A 26,226-nucleotide genomic window follows, 5' to 3' on the forward strand; every position below is an offset into this window, starting at 1 on the left:
GTAAATAAAATTGAATTACTCGCCATGTTATGATCGAACGTATCGCATTAAAAGATTTATCGCCTAAAATTGTTTCTCATAAAAAGACCGTTGATTAAAAAACCTTTTATTACGCATTTAATAACCTGAAATTATAGTTCCTACGTGCTTTTAAATGATCTTAATTTTATTATTTCTAATTATAGACTTCAATTAGAGATAAAACCCGATTTAAAGTTAAATTATTAATTAACAATTGGGCAGAAAATAACTTGACTCAAAAATCATTAAAAAAAAAATTATACATTAAGTATATAGTGTAAAGCATACCAAACTCAACAAGGAATGAGGCAGATTTTGATAAGGTTCATAGGACGCAAATAAAACTCACATACATAATTATAATAGTTTATCCATACGATCATTTTACTTTAAGTTTAATTACGTATTAGGTAATACAATGTGAAAATACTACTAATTGAAAAGAAAACAACTTGTAGACAAAAAATTAGCAATAGTTATTAAAAAATTTAGTTGAAACGTATAACCAGTGAAATAAATCCATATTTAAATCGAAGTGATCAATGAAATCCTGTTTACATTTTAAATTCAACGAGAGCAATATATCGAAATTTTGGTGTATACATACAAAAAACCTCCTTACTTATAATTATCGCTATAAACTATTAAATAATTACGAATAAGTATGGATAAATAAGTCCTTATTTAACATCGTTTGAAATACTATAAATGTTGCTGTAAAATTGACAAACAAAACACCATTCTTACGAACTAATACCATACATATAAAAAAGGATTACATGTATGCTAATACTTACAAAGAAACACTTTAAAAGATACGCGTATCCAATGATAAGCAAATAAATCAATCGAAAAACTATTATAGATTCTAAAATCTTGTATTAAGTTTTAAGAGGCCCAGCCCGTTTAAATAAAGGAATATTGTTATATAAATTAAAGACGCAAAATGAAACCTACTTAGCAAATAAAAACGTTACATTTTAATGTTACTGCAACGAAAAATGCAACTAAATTTGTCTATTACATAAGTAGTCACTACAACAATGCAATAATACGAAACTATACCTTAATGACAATATATTTCAAGATTTCTGAAAGGACAATTATCATTGCTACAAAAAGCAAAGATAACTGGTGTTGATGGTCTTGATTAACTATTTGACAAAAATAGCGAATATAATAGAAGAACAGTCTTCGAAGACCTTCTTCGTATTACTCGAATAGTTCTTACAATTCCCGCACGAAACCTTTACAAAACACAAAATACAGTACGAAATTACATTAAATAAGTATAAATTACAGTTGTTCTTGAAGCGATAGAGACAAATAAATGCATCTACTTTGGATTGAAAAGGGAGAGAGGCATTACAGCGACGGGTTCATGTCCTGATCGCAAAGGCGCAATGTGCAGAAAACGCTCTTTCCGTCAGCAGAGCACGTGCAATCCTTGCAACCGCGTTTGAACTGTTCGCCTGGGTTGCAACGAAAACTTGGGTCGGATTCTGGAAATATTAGACACAGTTTATTAAGGGTTTCTTTGCTGACGACTTGTGGTATTCTGCAATTCGAGAAATAAACAACATGGATATTGAAGGCACTGAGTTGATGGTTCGCTTGATGGTAAGCGATCACCACCGCCCATGAACATTTGTGGTAGGGTCGCTGCAAATTCGTTGCCCGCTTTTAACGGATAAAGGATAAGGAAATAATTGACGACGGGAAAAGAGGAATGGACTGGTGACGAAAAAGATAGGGCACTAACATATTGCCAAATTAGCCATCACATAGAATAAATATCTGTTAGCTAAACTAACATTTGATCAAGAAATCTTAAAACAATTACAATGAAAATACCAAAAAATTAAAACATTGTGAGAACAAAATGACTTTTTGCGATATTTGTTAAAAGAGCATACAAACTGTTTCCACTATAATTCTCACCTGGTGCATTTATATCGTTATCTGTGCTTTCCTCTTGACACATTTTCATGGTGCAGGTAGCGTGGTTGCCGTCTGACGTGCATCGACACACGTTGCAGCCTTGTTCAAATACACTGCCGGGAGTGCAGTCTGTTTGATTTAGAGATTTTACTTCTGTAAAGGAATAAATTTAAAATACAAATTAGGAGAATAGTAACTATAAGCTGAACATTACTATGATGATTCATATTATGGATTAGCTGTTGTTATGCGAAGCTGAACTGGATTTGATTCACATTTCTTGTATAATGTTGACGTGAAATAAAAACGAGAAAGCTCCTTTTTTAAAAACTCGTTTCAATTAAATGCGTATAACTAAATTTCTAATTGTAATCACTATTTTAATGATCTCATATCATTGATGATGAGATGAGTTAAAAATGGATAGATTTACAATAACAATTTGACATGACTATTAAGGGAACTTTTCCCATAATCTAATTTCATATGAGGGCTTGATTTAAATAATATATATAAATGTTGATATTTAAATATAAACTCAGACCTCGCTTAGCCCTATCTCCTCCGTTGCCGTTGCTATTCAAAGCGGCGCAGTCATTCCTGGTGCAGGAGAAGTTTTGTCCCTCATTGTCACATAAACATTTATTGCAGTCCATCCTGAACTCAACGCCGGGCTTGCAGATTTTCTGCGTCCCCTACTGGATACACCACACGCGTTATATCTTGCTTTATATTAAAACCACTGTTTTCACATCGGATGATCAAAAATAAAACACTTCGAAATAATTACTTTTATCATTATATGTTATAAATTAAATATAATTTAGAATACGTTTTTCGGAATTCACTGGTAGTTTTCGAGAAGTATTACTATTTACGTCCGTGACTTAGCCCGCGTTTTCATGGTTTTCAGCTGCCGTTCCCGTGAGATTTCTAGGATAAGAACTGTTCCATGTTCTTTCTTTGGGTTCAAACTATATTTTTACAAAATTACATCAAAATATGTTCAGAGTTTTAGGCGTGAAGAAGAGAGAATTACTTTCACATTTTAACTATTAAATAGGGTTTTAGCTTTGTTTGTATTTTCAACCCAACTACAACTTTCAACGGGATGGAAGAATTAATAGGTGCGTGGTTTTTAATTTATATCATTAGTACACCTACACTTCAGATACCTAGTTATTGTTAATATAACATTGATTTATAGACATTCATGTGACAAGAAATAGTGTATTGATTTGCTCTTATATCTAATTACGTGATACAGGCAGTTTTATGCAGTGATACCACATAGTTGGACAATTGCCATCTTTGTGTTGGAGTGCATGTGCTAGTGTTACTATAGCGAAAACTTTTCAATTATTTGAAAGGGGTGATATAGTCTTGTGTGTTGCCAGATACTAAAACGAAGACAGGGCGCCTCGAAATCATGGCGTACCTTTATATTTGGAGTAACCCTTGATTGCGTTGTGTCATCTGGATTTGATTTTTGCTGTAACATTTATTTTACTATGGATTTGCTATTATTGTAATGTCGAAAATCGTTAAGAATGAAAAGGTCCGTAACCTTTTGCTCACCCTTTCCAGCCCATTCCTTCTTTCCAGTCGTCAATCCTATCCTTGTTCCTAACCTTATAGAAGTGGGCAGCGCATTCCCAGAGGCGCTACCTCTGCGAATGTTCATGGGCGGTGGTGATCGCTTACCATAAGGAGAACCAACAGTTCAGTTTCCCACTTATGGCAAAAAAATCATTAAAACAAGATGTTCGCCCCTGCTCCGCCTGGGTGGACTTTTTTGTCCGTTCTTCAAATATTTGACAGTTATTTTTCCAAGCCATGTGAAAATTTAAAAGTAGCTCAGCCGAACTTGAGCTATAAGTGATGTAAATACTATCTAATCTCACCGCCTTTCATCTGAATACAATTAATAAAGTATATGTGTAGTTGAAAAATATAGTGATTTATTGATTACCTGCGATGATGCTCGTTTCAGCCTTAATGGCACCTTAAAATATAGAAAATGATAAATTATTAAAATAAATAACATACAACACACTATATAAATACAATATAAAAGTATCAAATAACAGAGAATATTAATGACCATTTTAAGCAGCCAAGACTACATTGGTTTATATCTATTAAAATAAAAATCGGTCAGGTGCGAGCTGCAAAAAATTGGTCACTCATCCAATTTATGACTGTGCTAACCATTGCTTGACATCGACTTTTTTATTTTTCTTAATACAAATACATTATTCATAAGAAACATCTTAGTGACTGACGGACGGACAAATTTGGAACAAAAAACTGCAAAAGTCTTTTCTTAAAAGTATAAGTGCAGATTTTTATAGTAATATTTACATATAGTATGAAAAATAAAATTATGTTTTGGCTGAAAGTTATCTGTGAATTTTTTTTATTTTTATTTTTACTAATTGTTTTGTAGAGGATCAATTAATAGCCCCATTGCATATATCCTTAGCCTAACTATCGTATACGTAAACCTAACGCACCTAACTATCGTATACGTAAATATCCAACGGTGAAATAACTGTTTAAACCGACACAGTAGTTTTTGATTTTGTATTCTTAGTATAGAACAAAAATTATGTATTTTTTTATGTCGTAGTCGGCAATCGAGCTGATGGGTCGCTTGATGGTAAGCGCCTACCACCGCCCATGAACATTTGGAGAGGATATAAATGGATTGCCTACTTTAAATTGGGAAGGGATTAAGAAAGGATTGACTATAGGAATAAAGGAAAGGACTGAGAAGGGTAAGGAAAAGGATATAAGACTCCGGTTTCCCCACTCACCGTACGAAATACAATAGCATGTCCCCGATGCGAGCTGGCCCAATTCGTGATGAAGCGTGCTCGACTCCCACATTAATAATACATAATGCGACCATGATCTAGAAAACTACAAATAATAATAATTAACTAATTTATCTTATTTTTTTATTACCTCTGTGTCGTTCATTCTAATTGGAATTTCGGAAAGCAGTTTTGTAATCTGGAAGTATAAAAAAATAAATATGTTATTATAATTTATTTAATTATTAATATTTTTTATCTTCAAAATAACTTTAAACTGGTTTCAAAAAAAGAGGAGGTTATCAATTCGACATTTATTCGTGGTTATCTCATAACTTTCTCCTAAGTGAACCCATTTTTATGTTTTTCTTTATATTTGAAAGCTGGTATCCAATTTAAATTAGTCTAATCCTGGCACTTGAAAGCGGTTTAGCTTTTTTATTAAAAATATTATTTTATTTACAGTTGTATCGTGAAATACAATAGTACTATATGGTAGCTGCTAGTAGTCCGCCCCGGCTTTGCCTCTAGCCTATACCACGTAGGGATCACGTGCAAATATATCCAAATTTGATATAAATTTTTTAAATCGGTCAAGCAGTACTCAGGAAGAGTGCGTGTGCGTACGTGATTGTGCGTTTGCGTGTGCGTGTGCGATTCAAAAAAAACAAACAAACTTGACCAATTATCTCTAGAAAACTACGAACTATGATAATACTAAACAGCATTTTATCTTAATATTTTATTACCGTTGTGTCGTTAAATCCAACAGGAGTTTTGAGTGTCTGTAATTATAAAAAAAAATGTAAGTATTCCAATAATAATCAATTTAATTAAATTGCATTTATTCTTTAAGGATTTAAAAGAAGTCAATCATTTGTTTTCAATAGTATCAAAACGATAATCTTAACAAATTATTTATATATAATTTATTTGATTATGTGATTACCTACCTCTGTAAAGTTTCTTCTGACAGAACTCTGAAAAGAAAAAATGTGATTGAATAATGTTATCATTTTCAAATGATATCAAACCGCCACCTTATTATTAAATCCAATTTTAAACTTTTAACTGAAAAAAACAAGCCGAAATTCTGATAACGTTTAGGGAAGTAGACGCCAGGAATTTTGCGTAACAACGACCTTATATGTTGTTAAAACCATCACCGATAGGGATGCCATATGTAACAAACCTTAGTAATCTCTTCGGGGAGGCATCCACGCCGAGTACAATGAGATGACGTACCCATAGAATTGCAATAACATGTATTGCAATTCATTTCATACACACTGTTTGGACGACATACTTGTGTTTGTGTGGGCAAATTCTGTTCGAGAATATGGTAACACAGTAATGACAAATGTTAATCAATGGAAAATGACATTTATGAAAATAGAATGACATAATGCAATAGTGGCGGATTTATTTCTTTAGCTGTCAGAATTTTTATAAAAACAACGTAACGTTTTTGAATTTGAAGAACGGATATAACAAATCAGATTGATATAAACAAGAAAACGAGTGCTTTATGGTCCAAGAGCCCGCGACGGCTAGATCTTCAAGTCATAAAAGCTGAAATTTTCCCTGTGTCCACTATACATGTAAGAACAGTCACAGACTATGTAACATGGGTCACGATGACTTTGACAGATAACGCAATAATTTTATATCTGTAAAACCACTCAAAATATTAATAAATCCGCCACTAATCTTCACATGAATGATCATACCTTGATAACGCTTTTTTCTTCAAACAAATTAACACAAGATTTTCGTGTGCAATAGAAACTCGTGCCGTCTTCGTTGCACCAACATGTGTTACAGTCCTTTATGAACATGCGGTTTGCCGCGCAAATAACGGCTTTCGTTGTGTTTGTACTCGACTTCGACATCTATAGAAATGAAATGGAATGATACATGTTAGAATGCATGTGTGAGTGTACATTTCAAATGATAGTGATAAAATTTGTTATATATATTATATTATTAAATGGTAATAATGATGGATTATAAAGTAAATCATTATTTATGTCATTGTATGAGCAAGCTTGTATTCCATATGTTTTATTAGGAATTATTGTACCCAAGTTGTGTTAAAAAATGTTTAAACAGCACATTCGATGATTCATTCATGTAACTGAATAAATGTTTTTAAAAATATTTTTAAATATAATTCCGTAATAATAGAAAAAAATAAAACATCCCAAATGCAAAATCATTTAATCAATATAATACTCGATGTCATTTTCGATCCTGCCTTAAGTTCATGCCCATGTGCTATGGTATAATCGGCTTCATATCCTGAAACAATAAATTTAATTCAATTAACACAGTTTCTAATATACAAAGTAATAGCTCAAGGAAATGTTTTGAATAAATGCCTTTAATATGAGTCAAATAAAACCAATCGTTTAATATTATAAACGCGAAAGTTTGTAAGTATGGATGGATGGACATCGTTACTCTTTGACGTAAGAACCACTGAATGGATTTTAATGAAACTTTACAAGACACGAATATTAAAGCCGATTACCTTCAATTCGCTGAATATTTCCACGTCATCAGGCAACGGACACGGTTTGTTGGTGCAAGCGTAGTTGCTGCCATCCACATTGCATCGGCAAGTATTGCAGCCCATATAGAAGATGCCACGGGGCTTGCAGACTGAGTGCCGCTCTATGTGGTCGGGACCCTGTAGCATACATATACTAGCCTTCTCTTGGTATTTGGAGATAAATCCTATGGATCCTCGGATCTCAAATATTTTTGTACAAAATTTTATTCAAATCGGTTCAGTGGTGTAGGCGTGAAGAAGAGTCAGACAGACGGAGTTACGTTCGCATTTTAATGGGCTTTGGCAAGTGGATAAATCTGTACTAACATTATGGAAGAGTTAAAGTTTGTGTATTTCTTGTGTTGTGGGGTGTAATCTCTAGATCAATTGAACCGATTTAAATTCGGTGCAGTTGATCTGAATGAGAATCAGAGATATAAAATACAATGGGAACCAGAGAAACGGGAACCGAATAATGTCATTGTGTCTATTGTTTGTTCGACTAAAACTGGTATTATATGTGGCTATGATGAGTATTACATAAAATGGCGTTTTGTGTAAACTGTCAGACTGGTGTTGTACCAGTATCAATCTCAGTTAGAGCCCTAACATTCCCAGAAGCTTTCCCAGAGGAGGTTTATTAACTTACCCCTTCAGATTTGAAAACCTCAACGTCATCGTTTATTGTACGCTCGCAGTCTTCTGCAGTGCACGAGTAGCTCTGGCCATCGGGCTGACAGACGCAGTCGTTGCAGTCGATTCGGAACTTGGAGTTCGGTTTGCAAACTGCTCGTTTCCTGATTTTATGTGACGTCCCGTTTCGCTCTGATAAATCACCGCTCTGAAATGGAAGTTAGTTGAACGAAAAATAAATAGACAAGTATCAAGATTTTTATTTATAAATATCCTAAGATCTAGATATTACCTTAACGGTAAGATACCTAAGATAGATATATAAGTATAATATCACACGCCCGCAATGGTCATTTTGGATCAAGCCTGTCGTATAATTACAATACAACTTCGCTTTAGGTAAGTTCGTTTAATTGTAAAATTGTCAATTCAATTCTAATATTTCACCAGGAAAAGCTTTATCTAACCCCCACTAATAGTGTATCACAAATTTAAATTTCACATAATTTCCGTTTACCAACCTGAGTATCATTAACTTCTCCAACTGTTTTAGGCTTATAACACAATTTTAGAGTACAAGCGAAGTTTTCACCATCAGCACTGCACAGACATCTGTTGCAATCCTCTTCAAATATCGTATTTGGTTCGCATCGGGATCGCTTTTTGATGCTGTGCTTGTGTTTGTGAAAAAATCTATTGAAAACCTGCAATTTTTGATAACTTATATCGTTGTATGTTTCTTCAATTCATAAGTCGAGAATCATATATTTCTATTAATAGTTATTATATCGTGTTTTTCTTATATTATTCATTTAAAATTATACCAGACTTTTGATAAATCAAAACAAAAGAGCATAATAGATGAATCATTCATAAAACATTAAGATATTCAACATTTAAGAACAGCAAAGAATAAACAGTAAATATGTTAAATGAATACTCACATTTCTCCACAGATAACCATTACCAAGTGATACGTAGATTATCACAAATGAAAACACAATATGAAAACCCATCACCGACAACAACAAAAAACACAGGTAAAATACCAATTATCACCAAAATATGGCGTTGTTAATCACTTTAGCAAAACCGGAAAATATGAATCGCATAATGAATGAATAAAACTCATTTTTGGTTCTATGGCATTCAAAGGTAATTGTGAAACTTTAAAAAAATAGACGTGTAAATGAATATCACCAAAATAACGATGAAATTAACACAAATGGGTGGTAAAGTATGGGAGAATTGGTGCTGGTGATTTAAATGTGTTTTAAAGAATATCATCAATGATATAACCGAGATCCAATAAAAATAGATGGGCATAATATTATGCTACAACACGAAAATTCACATGAACAGAAAATAACGTAGTATTTTCTTGCGTTTGATTTTACGCGAGTAGATTAGAAATTAAAGACTTTTTACCGGATTTTAAACGCGATTTAATCATTATATTATTTAACCCGACGGTTCGAACCCATGGTCACCCACACATGGACACCCGATAGTCATGGGGAGACTGAACGACTGAAACTGTCTTTAATTTCTAAAAGAAAATAATGTGCTAAACATTTTTAATAGCGAAATGTATATTATGATAACGATATCACTACAAATACTTACGGGGCTCTCAATTTTTGGCTTCACTGATCCCCCACTCCAATCTGCAACTGATTTGCAATGAGTTAATTTAACGTTAACGTTACATCACATTTATGGGCATTCAAAGGCCATTTGCTAGCTCATTAAATTAATAATAACTATCAGTAATCAAATCCTCAATCCTATGATGATTGCCTGGATGATATCGCTTCTTAGCGATGAGGCCGGCTATTGAATTGCTTTGGTGGTATGTGTTGTGTATTTGATGGCAATTATGTTTCTTTGTCCAATAAAATATTCATTATTTTTAAATACAGGCTAATAATTGTATCAAATAAACATTTTCCCAGCACAATAATGAAAGTATCTCTCCTGAGATTTCCATTTTTTTCTTCATTCCCAACACTATCGTGAATGTTATTTTCAAGTAATGTATCCATCGTAGCCATCGAACCCATAGCAGCTGGTCAAATCAGACGTTTCCTAGGCTATTGATTAAACTGTCCCGTTTTATATCTATCTAATATCTAGTTACATGGTTAAATATTCAAAACAGCGTATTAAAGAGTAAATTAAAGAGTTCCAATTTTGAAACGGCTTTTTTTAATTGAATGAGACACATCTACACAATCCCTTTACCTGATGAATTCCTTATCATGATACTTACCCTGCTTTATAGGACAGCCAATCCTCGTACACATCGCTATCCCGTCAGACGTGCACCAACACGAATTGCAATCATCGTTCCATATTGATTCTGGCTCACAAAGCAACTCTGGCTCTGAAAGTCGTACGTAAATAAAGTTTAAATCGAAGAAGCGGCAAGAAGTATCGTTTAAACACGCTTCTAAATAAAATATCATAACGTATTATTTGGCATGGCTAAAATAATCAACTTATATTGATGTACTTTTACAATTATAGTTACAATCCTCTATTAAAGGACCGTCAAATAATGTTTGTGCGGCGTTGTGTAAAATGTTCATTGAAATTAACACTGTATCTGGTGGAAATAATGTACAAAGTCCATTGAATCGCTCTTTAGAAAACTCTGCCTAATGCACGCGAAGGCAGAGTTTTACTGCGGACAATTGTTGATAGACAATTGTTGTAAACTCACCGTTTTCTTGTCCTGGGCAGTCATTGTGTGTACACCTAGGGTACCCTGTCTCTGAACACTTGCAGTCATTGCATCGACTGGTCCACACTGTGCCGGGCAAGCATTCCTTTCCGAAAGGGACCTTGGATTTCGTAGTAATTGGACGTCCTGGAATATTGTATATAGAAATCTGTAATTCTTCTTCTGTAAGTAAGTTTTAACGTTTAACTTACACTATAACATAGACCCTACTAAAGGCCTATAGACGCGAAAGTTTGTAAGAATCTATGGTCGTTTCGTCACTCCTTCAGGCGAAAACTACTGAGCGCATTTTGACGATTTTTGGCTGTGACTACATCACAAAAGCTAAATCGCCAAAAATCGTCAATTATGTACCAGAATAACAAATAAGCTGCAAAAATACTTCCATCTGCTCGCAGGTGGAACCGGCAAAGCTAATCTGTTATATGTCATCAATGATGAAAGGCAAATATTTATATAAAAAAAAACTCACTTGATATTTTCACACATTCTTTCATCGAGCAAAGACCGACCCCATTTTCAAGACACATGCATGTGCCGCAGGCTCTTTTGAATGATGTATTCGGTTTGCACCTTAATGGTTCACCTGGAATTTAGAAATTTAGTTATAAGTTTTATTACGTCAATTAAGATACTAAACTATTAAACAAAAAACAAACCACCATCGAATTGAGAACCCCCTCCAATATGGAGGGGTTAAGTCGGTTGAAGACGGAGGAGCTAGCCAACTGTTTTATACAGAATTCGAACAAGATACCAAACGTTACATGAGTTAGGCTCTCTTGTACTACAAAGTAATACAGTATACTTGAAAGTTATTCACGGTAACTTGTAAATAAAGAAGTATAATTTTATACTAAACAGGTCACCAACAATCCTGGGGGAGGTACCACTCTAGATTCTAAAATGGGACCAAATGATAACCATTTCCTATCAAATACAAAAAATCACGTCTATCTGTTGAAAATCCACGGAGTTAGCGAGTATCTAACAAAATTAAAAAACGAACGTGTTACGTTTTTTAATTTTTTTGTTTTTTGGTACAACGGTTGAAATGGCAAATATTTACAACTCTGCCCATACATTTCGGGAAAATGAACTGATGCATATGTAACATTATTTATATACATTATACCTACCTATCTATTATACATGTATAGTATAGTAAACATACCATATTCCTTGTCGCAACCCTCTTGTCTCTTGCAGACCGCCCGCCCCATCTCTGAGCAACGGCACGTGTGACAGTTACTGTCCCACACACTGCCATGCCGACATTCTGTCTCTGGCCCAATCTCTATGTACGTTACTAAATCAGGTAATTTTAACTCTGAAACAAATGACTTATTGTATAAATTGAGTTAGAAATATCCTTTCAACTCTTTTAAAGTAAAAACAGATTGTGGTGCTCAACTAGCATGAGGAAAGGTAAAGGTAAGGTGAGATAGATAGTCCTAGACAATTAGATTTATTTTGTGCTATTAATATGATCGATTTATACGAATCACAGCACTATATTTTGTTTCAGACAATCATATATCTTCTCAGTTTTAAGAATACTAACTTAACTGAACTTTTCGTAATCGTTTACATCTAGTCTAGAGTAGAAACGCACAATAAGAACTTATATATCAGACAGTAAAAACTTTTTTGAAATTTTTTAATCTTTAAAAAAGGAACTAACATAAAATTTGATTAAATTAATGCTTTGCGTATAAACAATGTTTAAAGTGAATTCCTATTTACCTTGATCTGCAGATTCTGTGATACATGAATTGTCGTTGTCCCCTGGTTTACATCTTATGGCTGAAAAAAATAATTGAGGACATATAATATAAAAGCATCTGATAGTTTAATATTGTTTTTATTTAAGAGTCTGTCAATGGAATGTCATTTTATTATCTGTGTCAAAATTCACGTGCAATAGACCAAGAGCGAACGAGTTTAAAAGGCAAGAAATATACATCAAAGAATATATGTATTTTGAAAGATGGAAAGCAAATTCCAAGAAAGAATCTTTTTTTACCAAATAGCAGTATTCATTGTTATCGTTTTAATATACATGCACAATTTAATGAAGCTAAATAAACTTAAAACTAATATGTTTAGTATTATTGTTGCAAGTCTAACACTTAGTTTTATCCTATCCTGCAGTCATTGAACCATCATGCAACATTTGATTGTAATAACAATTATATTCTCTTATTCTCAAATTGGTTTAAAGAAAATGACTCTTTATATATTAAATAAGATCTTATTGATACATTTGTTTAAGCAATTAATTATTTATTTATTTATTTATAACTCTTTAATACTACAATTTGGTATACTATGATGTGAAAAAATACAGTATAGTTTATAGCTTTAACACTTGATAGTAATCTCTTTGAGGCGACCGGGACGAAACGTAAACTCAATCATCAAATCGTCAGTGTTTTGAGAGCTTGTCTATACATTATCTTTACCGCTGTCAACTCTCCTTGATTTCAACATCATTGAACTGTTGTTATGTTCTGTATATATGAATCCTAATAATATTATAAATGCGAAAGTTTGTAAGGTTGTGTGTGTGTTTGTGTTGTTTGTTTGCTCTTTCACGCAAAAACTACTGAACCGATAGCAATGAAATTTGGTACGTAGACAGCTGGACAACTGGAATAACATATAGGCAACTTTTTATACCGATATTCCTACGGGATACAGACTTACGCGGGTGAAACCGCGGGGCGCTAGTATTATATAATCCTTAAATTTATCATGTTTAACACAGCTCCTAATACGAGTACTACTTTTGTGCGTTGGCTCTCCATCTATAACATTTCGGGCGACGTGCAGAGCGCGACTGATCATCAAGTTGCCCTTTAGCCTTCGCAATTATTGCAGTTCTATTAATAGCGGGAAACAATTGTCTCGATAATTACCCCTGCGTTATCGCTTTGGCTGGAATACCCAAATAAGTTAAACAATGTTACAAATCACTTATGGAGATTATATAATTGAGTTTCTTTCTTTACTCCTTTAGACGGTTACATTGGTGCAAAAAATTTAATTTCAATTGCCTAAGATCCTACTTATTGTGAAGTTCCATGAATGTAGTGAAAATTAAATAATACTAAGGTACTAATAATACGGTACTATTCCTTCTTGCCGATCTTCTGTTCCCAATCGTTAGGGGGCGTCCATAAATTACGTGAGGTGTTTAAGTATAATCTTTCCAAATCTCACTTGGGGGAGAGGCGGGGTTTTAATAAATATTAGGTTGTTTTTTTTCTACAGAAAACCGTGAAAATAAAGTTTAGTTAAAGTAAAAATTAATTCTAGAATTAACATATGGCAATACCTGATATATTAGTATTCGTTATTTATCCAATTAAATCCAGCGGACGGATATTTTTAACTATTTTCTTTTTCTCTTTCTTAAATCCAATGGGTTCATAGTCAAAATACATTTCAAAAAATCTCACATGAGATTTGTGGAGGGCGGGGAGGTCAAAAAATCCTGACAATCGTCTCACGTAATTTATGGACGCCCCCTTATTTATTTGTTAAATGTAAACTAAACATTCCATTAATTTGATTATTAGCAAATTTCCATTCAACTTATACAGTCAACATATTGCCAGAACCGAAAATGAAACGATGAAAGAAAATATGAAAAATGCAATCTTTGTATTGAGAACGCGAATTACCATAGATGAAGTATTCTTTATCGTAATCAACCATTAAAGTGCAAACAATAATATTAAAGCATTAAGCTTATTATGCGTTTCGTAGTAAACACACACACACACATACGGAAAATGAACGTCGATTCTAGTAACTCGGGTCAAAGATAAGGACCTGATAACGACTTCATTCAACGCATTTATGAATTAAAATTAGTGTTATGATTACTATAGATAATGAATTTTGTTCAAATAAGCCATGCTCTTAAATATATATAAGAAAATCGAAGAACTAATATCATTTATATTTCACATCGTTGTTCATGAGCGTAATATTTCAAATGCACAAATTTTAGGAATCGTATTTTGGTTGTCTTTATATAGCTGCGACTAAGCATTTCTAAGATAGCATTTTCTTGTATTTGATTTTACGCGAGTATTTTGAAATATATATATAATACATTTTGAAATTAAAGACTTTTAAACGGATTTTAAACGCGATTTATTCATTGAAGTACTCGCTGTAAAGTGTTCGAACGTCGGGTTAATAACATAATTAATATAAGATGTATGAAAATATATTAAAGCAGCAGTTTCCATGAACGGTTTATGAACAGGCAATCAATTTGCGAACAAAAATTGATATCTGAGGCTTATTTTTTGTATATTAAAGATGGCAAAGATTGAAAGGATTGATTTAAGGAATGAAAGGACTGTAAAGGGTAAGAAAAAGGTTATACATAACATAGTAGTATTGCCCATGCTGCTGTTTCACGGTGCGAACAGGACCAATTGATGCGAAAGATTGCTCGACTCCCACATAACACTGAGCACTCATAAAAACTTTTCGCCATGAAAATTTTAGCTCATACTTAGAGCACTTATTGTCTCTCAACGTCTATTTTAAAGTGGCTATTTTTAGGTCGCAATTGTTGGTAAAATTGTCGTTTACTGATTAATTGGCGGCGAGACTAACTGACGCCATTCTATTAAGTGAAGGCAAACATATTAGCGGCATTCTGGACATCTTCAAATATAGACGGATGTTTCAGAAATAATACTATTTTTGATGATCTAAAAGCATTGCACCTTTTACAAAGCGTCTGTATCTTTCTATGGGTATACTAGGCTTTTCTACTTTTACTTACTTTACTACTAGGGTCGCGGCTTCACCTGCGTATTCAAAAGAATTTCCAATGGGAATGAGTCATTTAACCCCCAGTTAAAAAAGCCTAAATCACCTTCTAGCTCGTATCTTAAAATATGTTTTAAAAATATTGCGACATAATAGAAAGGCAAACAAATAAGCACACTTTTGCCTTTAAAATATTAGAGATTTGGAACATTCGATGTTGAAATGAACGATATATGTGGAAATTCGTGAAGAAAAGTATTTTTTTCTTCAGTTTGTTCACGTTAAAATTTCTCGATATAGCGGATAAAGTTGCACCAGCTAGTAATGCATAAATCGCATTCAAAATTCGTGAAAAAAAAGCCTTTAATCTCTTAATCGAAGAATCGTAAATATTCCTTTTAAAATGAAACAACTAGAAATATGCTTACGTCGTACATTAATAGAAAGTTCGATCTCTTCTTCATAACATAGAAACATACCTGACTTCTCTGAATAGGTTTACCGTGTCATTTCATATTATTTTCTTCGGGATTGAGAAAGTAAATAACTAAAGGTGTATTAAATAACTCTACTCTGGCAACGATATCACAGAAGGTTTTAAATTAAAAATAAAAATTCAAATATGTTTAAAAACCGAAGGTCTGGATTAACCTCACAATATTCTCGGAACTCAACCCTTGCAGGCATCACCGGATATGACGCACTGGGCAAGCAAATAGCGTATGACTTCATCCGTTATCGATTTACTTGTAAATTAATATTACTCGTTAATAAGGTTAAAGTGTACGTTCTATTCTTTGATTACGATTATTATGTTGGGTTTGCGTTTGTATGCAATATTTCGAGGAATTCATTTGAAGAAGTGTATTAATAATGTGTGTTCCCTACTTCCTACTAGTATCCTACTAATATTATAAATGCGAAAGTTTCTAAGAATATGTGTGCGTTTGTTGCTCTTTCACGCAAAAACTACTGAAACGATTGCAATGAAATTTGGTACGTGGACAGCTGGACAACTGGAATAACATATAAGCAACTTTTATCCCGATATTCCTACAGGATATGAACTACGGACGCGGGTGAAACCGCGGGGCGGAGCTAGTATATTATAAATGCGAAAATAGCTCTGTCTATCTCTTCTTCATGCCTAAACCATTGAACCGATTAGGATGAATTATGATACATAGATAGTTTGAGACCCTAGAAATGACATAGGGAAATGACATAGACGATTTTAATATTCGATGTATAAATTTTAACCAAGGATTAAAAACCGCCACTTATTAATTTCACTTATTAATTTAGGTTATTTCAAATTCATTATAGTGAATCCTTGATAGGAATATTTTTCTATTTTAGTACCTAATAAAAAAAAATGTAGTGTCCCCCGTGTTCCCTTATAATCATATTCTCTTATATGATTATAAGGGAACACGAGGATTACATGGGGTAAATGTTTATAATTCTTATTATCATCGGTACCACTGATCGGTTTTCTTTACGGACAAGTAGGTGATCAGCCTTCTGTATCCTGCCAGACTGAGGACCTTTTTTATGAATCCTGATAATAAGATATTTTTTTTATATAAATGACTTCCTAAGAACCTATATGACGTATGTAATTGTCATACCAATATTCCAATATTAAAAAAATCCTGTTTGTGTAATACCGAACTTTCTAGATTGCAATATTGATAAGGTGTCAATGCGTCAAACGTGGAGATCACTTATGATGCTATAAACCATACGTAATAACATACTGTATACTACATATTTCCAGTTGAAAGCTATTCCTATCACCGCATTGATCATCGCAAGCTACATTAACGTTGTATGTTTATAGAATAATATTTTAATGATATAAACATAGCTCGGAATGCGCAGGGTAATTTCATAATTGACGTAAACAAAGATAAAAATGGCTTGTGCTGAACATTAATACTCTTTTTCTTATGAATTAAATAGCATTTCTTTCCTTCAGTTCCGCCGGCGTACCATGCCTACGTGTAGATCAAACGAAAATCGTGCTTTTAAAGTTTATAGCGTCGAAAAGATGAATGGAATTCGCATGTAATTATATACAAGATTCCAATCATCCAATGTGAATGAAAGGAAAGATTATTTTCAATACAATGTTTAGTCTACCTTCGATAAGAGATACATTGACACGCTGGCCGGCTCCAGTCTCTAAATATTCTCTAAATACGCCCGTATAATGTTATATTTAGTCGTCGATTTATTGTAGTTTATTTGTTTTGTAACTTATTTATTACTTGGTTTTTAATCAATTGGTAATTAATGAATTTATCAGCGGCTTCGCACGCGATAAATTCTGAATAAAACCCCTTTCTAATTTTCTGTGTTTTTACACAAAATTCGTCTTGAATTAATATATCCATTAAGAAATCCCATCAAAATCTGTTTTGTGATTTTAAAGATGTAAGCATACAGAAACACAGTCGGCGGAAAGCGACTTTGCTTTATCCTATGTCGTGAAGTACTAGCGGTCCGCCCGGACTTCGTTCGTTCTACATATGTACGCCTATGTCTCTCAGTGAAGATGCATCTTTCTAATGGTGTATCTAAGAATTTTACAAATATACATACAAACATACAAATGCTTGGTTAGTTTAGATACAGTTTGATGGTGGTGGGAAGTCATTAATACACAAAATCTAATACATTTTTCTTCATAATAAATATGCTTTGTGAGCCACCACTTCCTATTTCTATGTCCCTTCATACCGATACCTATCCTTCATACCGATACCTATCCTTCATACCGATGTTTCACTTGTAAACAGTTAAACAATTTCGACATTTTATTGTATTTTTATATGAACAGGGGTTCCTTCAATAGAAATATTTGGTGTAAGACAGGACGAAGTCTGCCTGGTTAGCTATTGCCATTTACAATAATTAAAAACCCATAGTTGGCAACCCTACACAGAATAGTCATGCAAGGCGCAAGCTTGAACCTCTAACGGTACAGTAGGATCCGCTTCGCCAATGTAAACGTTCTATTTAATTTGCATTTCTCTTACGGTTTTCCTTAATAACTGTTAAACTATACGACTCGATAAAATATATAACGCATTATCATAATTTGCAAACACAAAACTGGTTTTATTTTTATAAGCTTTTATCTGTTGACGCTTTCGTGTTTGGATACGTATTTGTGCCGATATGACTTGGATGTTATTGAATAAAACCCATAGGTAATTTTATTTGGAATCTCCCGGGACAAAAATCAAATAATATATAGCCTTTGAAATATATAAATAACGTGGCTTAATATCGGTAAAATGATTTTTAAAATCTGTTCGGTAGATCCAGAGATTATCCCATACATCCAAAGTTATCCCCAACGTCACAAGCTTACAAATTCAACTCTTTTTACCATGTATTACATTATATTTGTTTTAAATATTACATATTTGTAGAGAATCGGGGTCTCTCAAGATGAGTAATATTTATCTTGACAATGAAATAACAGATTTGAAGTCAAATCTAATAATATCTGCGGCACACTAATATCATAATTGTGAAAGATTGTTTGTTTGGATGTTTGTCCGTTAATCACGCTGAAACTACCGGTTTTAATGAAATTTGGTATACAGACAAGGTATCAGCTGACTTGGGTGATAGGATACTTTTTATCCCAATTAAATGCTCCCTTGGGATAAGACAGGAATCTTAATATCCGGGCGAAGCCGGGACGAGCGTCTAGTAGATCTATTCATTATCAAAGATTTGACTACAAGTACAAATCCTCGTTAAATTTCCAAGAAAATGTATACTTTGAATAGCTAGTCATTTCTTCTGCGGTTTTAAAAATGGACATATGTTGATCATGGTGATATCGGGATAAAATAATGTCCCACAGTATATGGCGTGATATCCAGTAGCACATGTGTGGGCTACGTCACTCGTTATCAAAGGTCACGTATTCATGTGATGTCACTGTTACGCTACTGCTTAAACTTCCTTTAAAAGATTTTAGCTATGAACTGATTTTAGCTATGTGAGTATCCTGGTGTGTTCCATTGGAGATCCCGGGATCTCTGCTATTATGCTTTGAGCTTGGCCACCGAGGAGGTTTTAGTGGGTAGAAATCCCACAAGCTCTATTTTTCCCCCAAAGCTAGAGTATCTTTTGAAGATTTCCTCCTCGTTAAAAAAAAGGTATGCACGTGAGTTCTGAATATTGTCCCTTAGGCAGACCTTAAGAGATCTCATATTTTTCTGCAAAGTAGAAGAGACGAGAGATGTCTATGAAGTGTCTATGAAGAGTAAATGCCATTTTCCAACCGTATTGAAAGTAGATTTAATGTAAGCCTTAAGAGGAGCAGTCAAATATGGGTGTCCGTCTAAAGGCTTCAGCACAAATTGGGCCGTAGAAGATCAGCGTGAAATATTAGCATGTAAATTCCCTTCTTTCCTTTCTGTACCCTTCCCATTCTTTCCATTTGCTTTTAGTCAGTTCTTTCCATATCCCTGATCATTTCACAAATCCATTTGCAAATATTCATGTGCGGTACCGGTTTACCATCAGGTGATCCTCCAGGTCCTTTGACAATTTTACATAAAAATTGAGCTTTTACATATTGGCATAAATAGATTTGGATGCAGATTTTATATGGTCTTTCTGAAGAGGGAACCACTAATTCTAGGTAGATCACTTACAATAATCCTACTTCCTACTAATATTATAAATGCGAATGTTTGTAAAGATGTGTGTGTGTTTGTTGCTCTTTCACGCAAAAACTACTGAACCGATTGCAATGAAATTTGGTTAGTAGACAGGTCGACAACTGGAATAACATATAGACAAGTTTTTATCCCGATATTTTTACGGGATACGGACTTACGCGGGGGAAACCGCGGGCACAGCTAGTATTATAAATGCGAATGTTTGTATAGATGTGTGTGTGTTTGTTGCTCTTTCACGCAAAAACTACTGAACCGATTGCAATGAAATTTGGTTAGTAGACAGGTCGACAACTGGAATAACATATAGACAAGTTTTTATCCCGATATTTTTACGGGATACGGACTTACGCGGGTGAAACCGCGGGCACAGCTAGTATTATAAATGCGAAAGTATGTAAGGATGTGTGTGTGTTTGTTGCTCTTTCACGCAAAAACTATTGAACCGATTGCAATGAAATTTGGTACGTAGACAGCTGGACAACTGGAATAACATATAGGCACCTTTTTATCCCGATATTCCTACGGGATACGGATCAAAAAGTCAATTGAAAAAACATTATGCTTTATCGATTATCGTATCTATCTGGAAATTCATTTCATTTATTTATTTCAATACTCCTTCATTTTTGTTGCGTTTAAAATTAAAATTAATATAAACTTCAAGTAAATATAACTACATGTTCATCCATTCAGAGTCAATATATTGAATTAATTATTGCAAACCTTCTATGGAATAAGAGGAAAATGGACGAACGAGTCAAGCCACTATCAGTTTTTTGCTTTTGATAGAAACGAAGTAGAAATGAGGAAAACTTATTTTAAGAAAATTTCATCATCTACGTTTTTAAGGCAAAGTCTGGGATGGTATTAAAAAGTTTTTCTTGGTAGGCAATTTATAAAAAATAATAATAATAATAACACAGAACTGACAAAAACAGTTGACATAAATGAAAAGTCCATGAAACAAATAAATAAACATACAGGTGAAACTAATAAAAGCATGTTAAAAAGGTTAAACTATTGTATACTAATTGCGATGTTTATTTAATATTTAATTGATATCACGACAATCTTTGCAATCAGCTATAAATTAAATTAAATAATGACAATAAATGATCACAGAAGAAAGTACCATATCCTTAGACAATGCCATCAAGGAAAACTTTGTTTCCCACAGTTTAATAGCCTTATTGTCATCCTTAATTGAAAGCTCATAATTACACCATTTATCTAGTTATCATATTATTATGTTAGTTTGTCATTATAATTGGTACCGGCAAGGTATGATTAAATCATGGAATACATAATAATGAAGAAATTTTTTGCCACATTAAACTTAATTTAAAGGATAAAAGTTGGTGAAATTTCTAAACTAAATTGAAGCCTGAGTCAGTTCGCAAGGTTAGCTGGATTGCAATTAAAATATTCATAAGCTCTTATTAAACAATTACACCGATTAAAGCCCTATAAAACACGCAAACATGCAATCAGGTATTAGTTCCGTGACAACATTTTTTGCTGTATTTAACTTCAGTTGGGGTAGTCCCACTATTTGACAGTCACGTGCAGTTATTTATACAATAATTATATTGTGTACCTACTTCAAGGCTTAGTGCAGTCATTATTTAATCCGAATCAAAATATGTTAAGGTTTTTCTTAAGACAATTAAAACAATCAAAATCATCTTATTCTCAAGACAATTAAAAAATGCATTAATTCTAGCACGTAGCACGTAGGATCGAGATTCCGGATCAATTTGGTTTACATCAAAGAAGACTTTACTTTAGAAATTAAAGACTTTTTAACGGATTTTAAACGTTCACTCTCCCCGTTACCACTATCGCTGTAGTGTTCGAAGCGTCGGGTTACTAAAAAAATGAATAAATTTCATTTAAAATCCGTTAAAAAGTCTTAAATTTCTAATTGTATAATGCTCGCGTAAAATCAAACAAGAAAATACTAAGACTTTACTTACACATTTATTTACTTTTTGTTCTATTAATTAGACAAATAATTTACCGTAACAAAATTTAAAGCGAGAAGCCACGGACAACCGAAACTCAGTTCTAAACTAGTAAGGTAGTCAGTGGATCATTTGAGAATTGTACTTGATGATTTCGTGTCAACAAATGTGTTTTATATTTATTTATGTACGAAAATCCACTGGCAAAGACCATTCTCTGATAAGCTTAGTTTGATAAATTCCCAGATGAAAACTAATTGCGTTTTGCGAATTATAACATTCAGAACCTTTACGTTAGCAGCATTCTACCCTCATCGGTATAAAATATCTCGGTTTCGATATAGCATTTCAGTAAGACCAAATAGAGTCAAGGCTAAAGCAATTTAATATAACATGTCTGTTAGATTATAGAAGATAGAAAGTAATATTAATTTTCAAATAATCTAAAACAAATGACTGTTGTCAAATTGCCAAAGAACCCCTTAAATCCACAGTTAAAACATGCACTCTAATCTTCTACGAGTCTCCAACGATGTCCAATGTCCAAACATAGAACCCAGAATATATGAAAACCAAAAATTCTACCATACACGAGCAGTCCGCCCCAGCTTCATGCGTGGTACGTTTTTTCTCCCCATAAGATTCCTTGTGCCTTAATAAAATCGTAAAAAAAATTAGCCAAATTTGTCGACTCGTTCTCGAGTTTTACGCTTAGCAACATATTCGGCTATTAATTTTTATTTATATACCTAGATGTACCAGGCGCAGCTCAAGTTTATTTCATAACTCGTTTTCTAGATGTCTGTACTTTATATCTTAGAAATTAACTTAGCAATGCCAACTTGTTGCAGTCTAAGCCAGAGACTATAGACCCCAAAATGCCTTGAGACTTAAAACTGTTGCTCTCAAATTCAACTTGGATGATCAAAATCAATCTTGATCTGGCAAAGAAACTGCGAACCTGTACACGACTTATGAGGTGGTAGAAGACTCGTTTCTTGTTAAATTATATTTGGCCACTGTATAACCCGTTTGTGTTGGGCTTTTTCAGAAGTACTAAAATTAGTTTGGTTGCTATAGACCTGCTTCTTTGTCTGGGTATCACTAAGAAGACACCAAGGTATAAACTACTGGGTAAGACCAAGATAACTGCACTGATTAGATCATGCATCACTTCATCATCATCATCATGAACAGCAATAGTTCAGAAGGGGTGATAGAAGTGATTCGAATTGCTCAGGATATTTTTCTTATATAATAAACTACTTTTCTTTTAACTCTTCTAGAGCTTCACTTTAAAGTAGATAGAGATGGAGTAATCTGACTGACGTCAATATATTGCCGCCATCCTGTCAAAAACTCTTTAGTACATTTCTTATGTCATTTATTTATATGTATGTAATTAAACATTACAGATAGTCGTTAACGGGAATAAAAGGAAACTACTGCAATTGCGATACATTTCTTCATATGTATATCTTACTAGCTGCGCCTCGCGGTTTCACCCGCGTAAGCCCGTACCCCGTAGGAATATCGGGATAAAAAGTTGCTCATATGTTATTGCAGTTGTCCAGCTATCTACGTACCAAATTTCATTGCAATCAGTTCAGTAGTTTTTGCGTGAACGAGTAACAAACACACACACATCCTTACAAACTTTCGCATTTATAATATTAGTAGGAAGTAGGATAGGTTCTAAGCTTTCAATATATTAGAATTAATAGCTTTTTGTTCGATATTAATTAATTAATATGCCAATTATTGATCAGATAAAAGTTAACGATTCGAAGATATAAGAAACAATTCTATAAAAAATAAAAAAATAAAATTAATTGATGTATTTTATGTGGCTGACATTGCAATAAATTCTCCTTTCTACAAACTAGTAAAAACTAATAATTAAGTTTCACAAAGACCGGTTCACTTCACTTGTTGTTGCTTACAAATATCCTCATAATATTTAGCATTTATTTATAGGATAAATAATTAATTACTATGCGAAAGTCGGTATAGCTGTAAAACCTATTACATTGTAGATTTTAAATAATATTTACCTACTTTCAGCCAGCAACTCGACCTCAATAAGCTTTAATAAAACTTTTTGAACGTAAGTGCGGAAATTTATAGTCAAACATACAAAATAATAAGTCGGTCCGTTATATTATATTAAACGATGTTTATTCTTTATAATACTAATAAGCGTTACGTAAATTTATATTTTTATTTATTAAAATTACATAGTTTTTTAAGTGGGAATTCTTTCAAGATTTTAAGTTTGTATTTGATAATTTCAAAAAATACACTGTTATTAATGCCACTTACATCAGGACCAAACTTAATTTATTTAAACTAAATCTCATTCAGATGATGCTTAAGTCGGAGCATCGATAAACAGTTAATAAATTAAAACAAATCGATTCTAATAACTATCAATTACATACAATTGAATCTAATACAGGTAATTATACGAAATTATTTTATAATTCAGATTGTATGTTTGTATATAAGTGGGTAGACTTACCGCTGCTCCGGCTAAGCTCCGCGCAACCAAGGAAAAGGCCGACCGCAAGAAACCACTTCATTTCACACAATCCTTAAACACACAACACAATAAATCCTGCAACACGTCCACCTCCCACCACGGCTTTCTCACTACTGATCCTACTTTGCTTACAATTAAACTGATCAAATACGCAAAGCTGTAGTGCTTCCGTTTTCGGAACATTCGCTCTAAAGTTAAGGGTGTGATGGGCTATTTTCGTCCAAATCATTTTTATTCAAGCGCACGAAAGTTTGTAAAGCTGTACACTATAATTATGATAAAGTTAATAGTTCGAAACTCATGTAATGCGTTGTGGATCTGTAATCAAAAATACTGATAGGCCGGGATCACTATTAATGACCCCCGATGTGACTGCAATAATAATATTGTCAAATTAAACGCGTGTTTAAGTTTACGAGCGATCAATTGCTTAATTGCTCACGCACTATTTTTAATTATTTTTAACTTATCTATGTTGACAAACGACGTAGGTATTCGTTTTTTTAATATTTTTATTACACTTACATGAATTAAATTAGGAAACCTTGGAGTTTTTTTTTTACTTTTTTTACTTATTCATAGCGTAAAATTGTAGGTTTTGTACTACTAGATGTCTAACCGTTTTTCCATTATCAGTCTTCATCGCTCTGGTAAATAAGGTCCAAAATTTATAAGCTTTCAAAAACTCTTTTTTTATTATTTCTGGCGGCCTGGCTGGAAGCAGATTTAAACTTTTTAAAAAAGTAAAAATCCTCAGTTAGCAACAGACTGGAAACTTTAAAACGACAAAGATTTGAAAATGCGAATTCTAAATTTAAACGGATACATTCCAAACAGAACAAGATCTGTAGTCGTAAAAAGCGCACTAAAGTTAAGCCTCCGTTTAAGCGGCACGACATTGAAAAGTTTTGCAAACAATTTTATTTGCGAATAATTATACAAATAAATTGGACTGAACGAAAAAACAATTTTGCTCAATATTTTTAAAACAATGATTAAAAAACGTGTTATTTACGAACACGAAAAAGTTTGATAAGCTAATAAACAGTGTATTAAATTGTCGTATCGGATCCGTAACGTTGGTTTTAAACGATAACGAGCGCGGAGCCTTTGATAGCGTCCCACGCGGCGATCGAGAACCCGAGATAGGCATGCATCGTAAGAATAAAGCCAGATTAGTGAATATTTTAAAATTTAACTTAAAATTCCGAAAACATCCCCGTATTAAAAGCGATAACGCGAAAATAACAAGACAAAGATGCCGCGCACCGTTTGAAGATAAAAGATATTTATATGCGACGCGCGTCACTTCGTATGGGAATTTTCTAAAATTGTCTACAAAATGTACGAGACAGTTAATTATAGTCTGTCAGTGATTTACGTATCTCTGTTTATTTAGACAATGCGCAATCCTATATTTTTCCGACATTTTGAAGAGGCATTTTGAAAATGAACCAGAATGAGAACCAGAGAACGAGAGAACCAGATGAACCA

At 33.4% G+C, this 26,226-nt stretch overlaps 1 protein-coding gene across 4 annotated transcripts; it reads right to left on the minus strand.

Annotated features, from left to right (window-relative positions):
- Positions 1–373: 373 nt before the first annotated feature.
- On the minus strand, positions 374–24,854 carry LOC119836879. 4 transcript variants are annotated; one of them, XM_038362318.1, is made up of 17 exons: positions 24,712–24,854; positions 12,461–12,520; positions 11,889–12,044; positions 11,187–11,300; positions 10,694–10,840; positions 10,241–10,354; positions 9,595–9,641; positions 6,512–6,673; positions 5,974–6,108; positions 5,735–5,761; positions 5,531–5,566; positions 4,933–4,980; positions 3,935–3,967; positions 3,401–3,454; positions 2,507–2,657; positions 1,963–2,115; positions 374–1,523 (listed from the first exon to the last, which is right to left on the minus strand). In XM_038362318.1, the coding sequence occupies exons 1-17, from the start codon at positions 24,770–24,772 to the stop codon at positions 1,387–1,389; spliced, it is 1,635 nt and encodes a 544-aa protein (XP_038218246.1). In that variant the 5' UTR covers positions 24,773–24,854; the 3' UTR covers positions 374–1,386. The 4 variants fall into 4 exon arrangements, with proteins under 4 accessions (XP_038218246.1, XP_038218248.1, XP_038218247.1 ...); XM_038362320.1 differs by lacking the exon at positions 5,974–6,108; XM_038362319.1 differs by lacking the exon at positions 3,401–3,454.
- Positions 24,855–26,226: the final 1,372 nt, after the last annotated feature.

This window comes from Zerene cesonia, chromosome 26 (genome assembly GCF_012273895.1).
Source record: "Zerene cesonia ecotype Mississippi chromosome 26, Zerene_cesonia_1.1, whole genome shotgun sequence".
Taxonomy (NCBI): Eukaryota; Metazoa; Arthropoda; class Insecta; order Lepidoptera; family Pieridae; genus Zerene; species Zerene cesonia.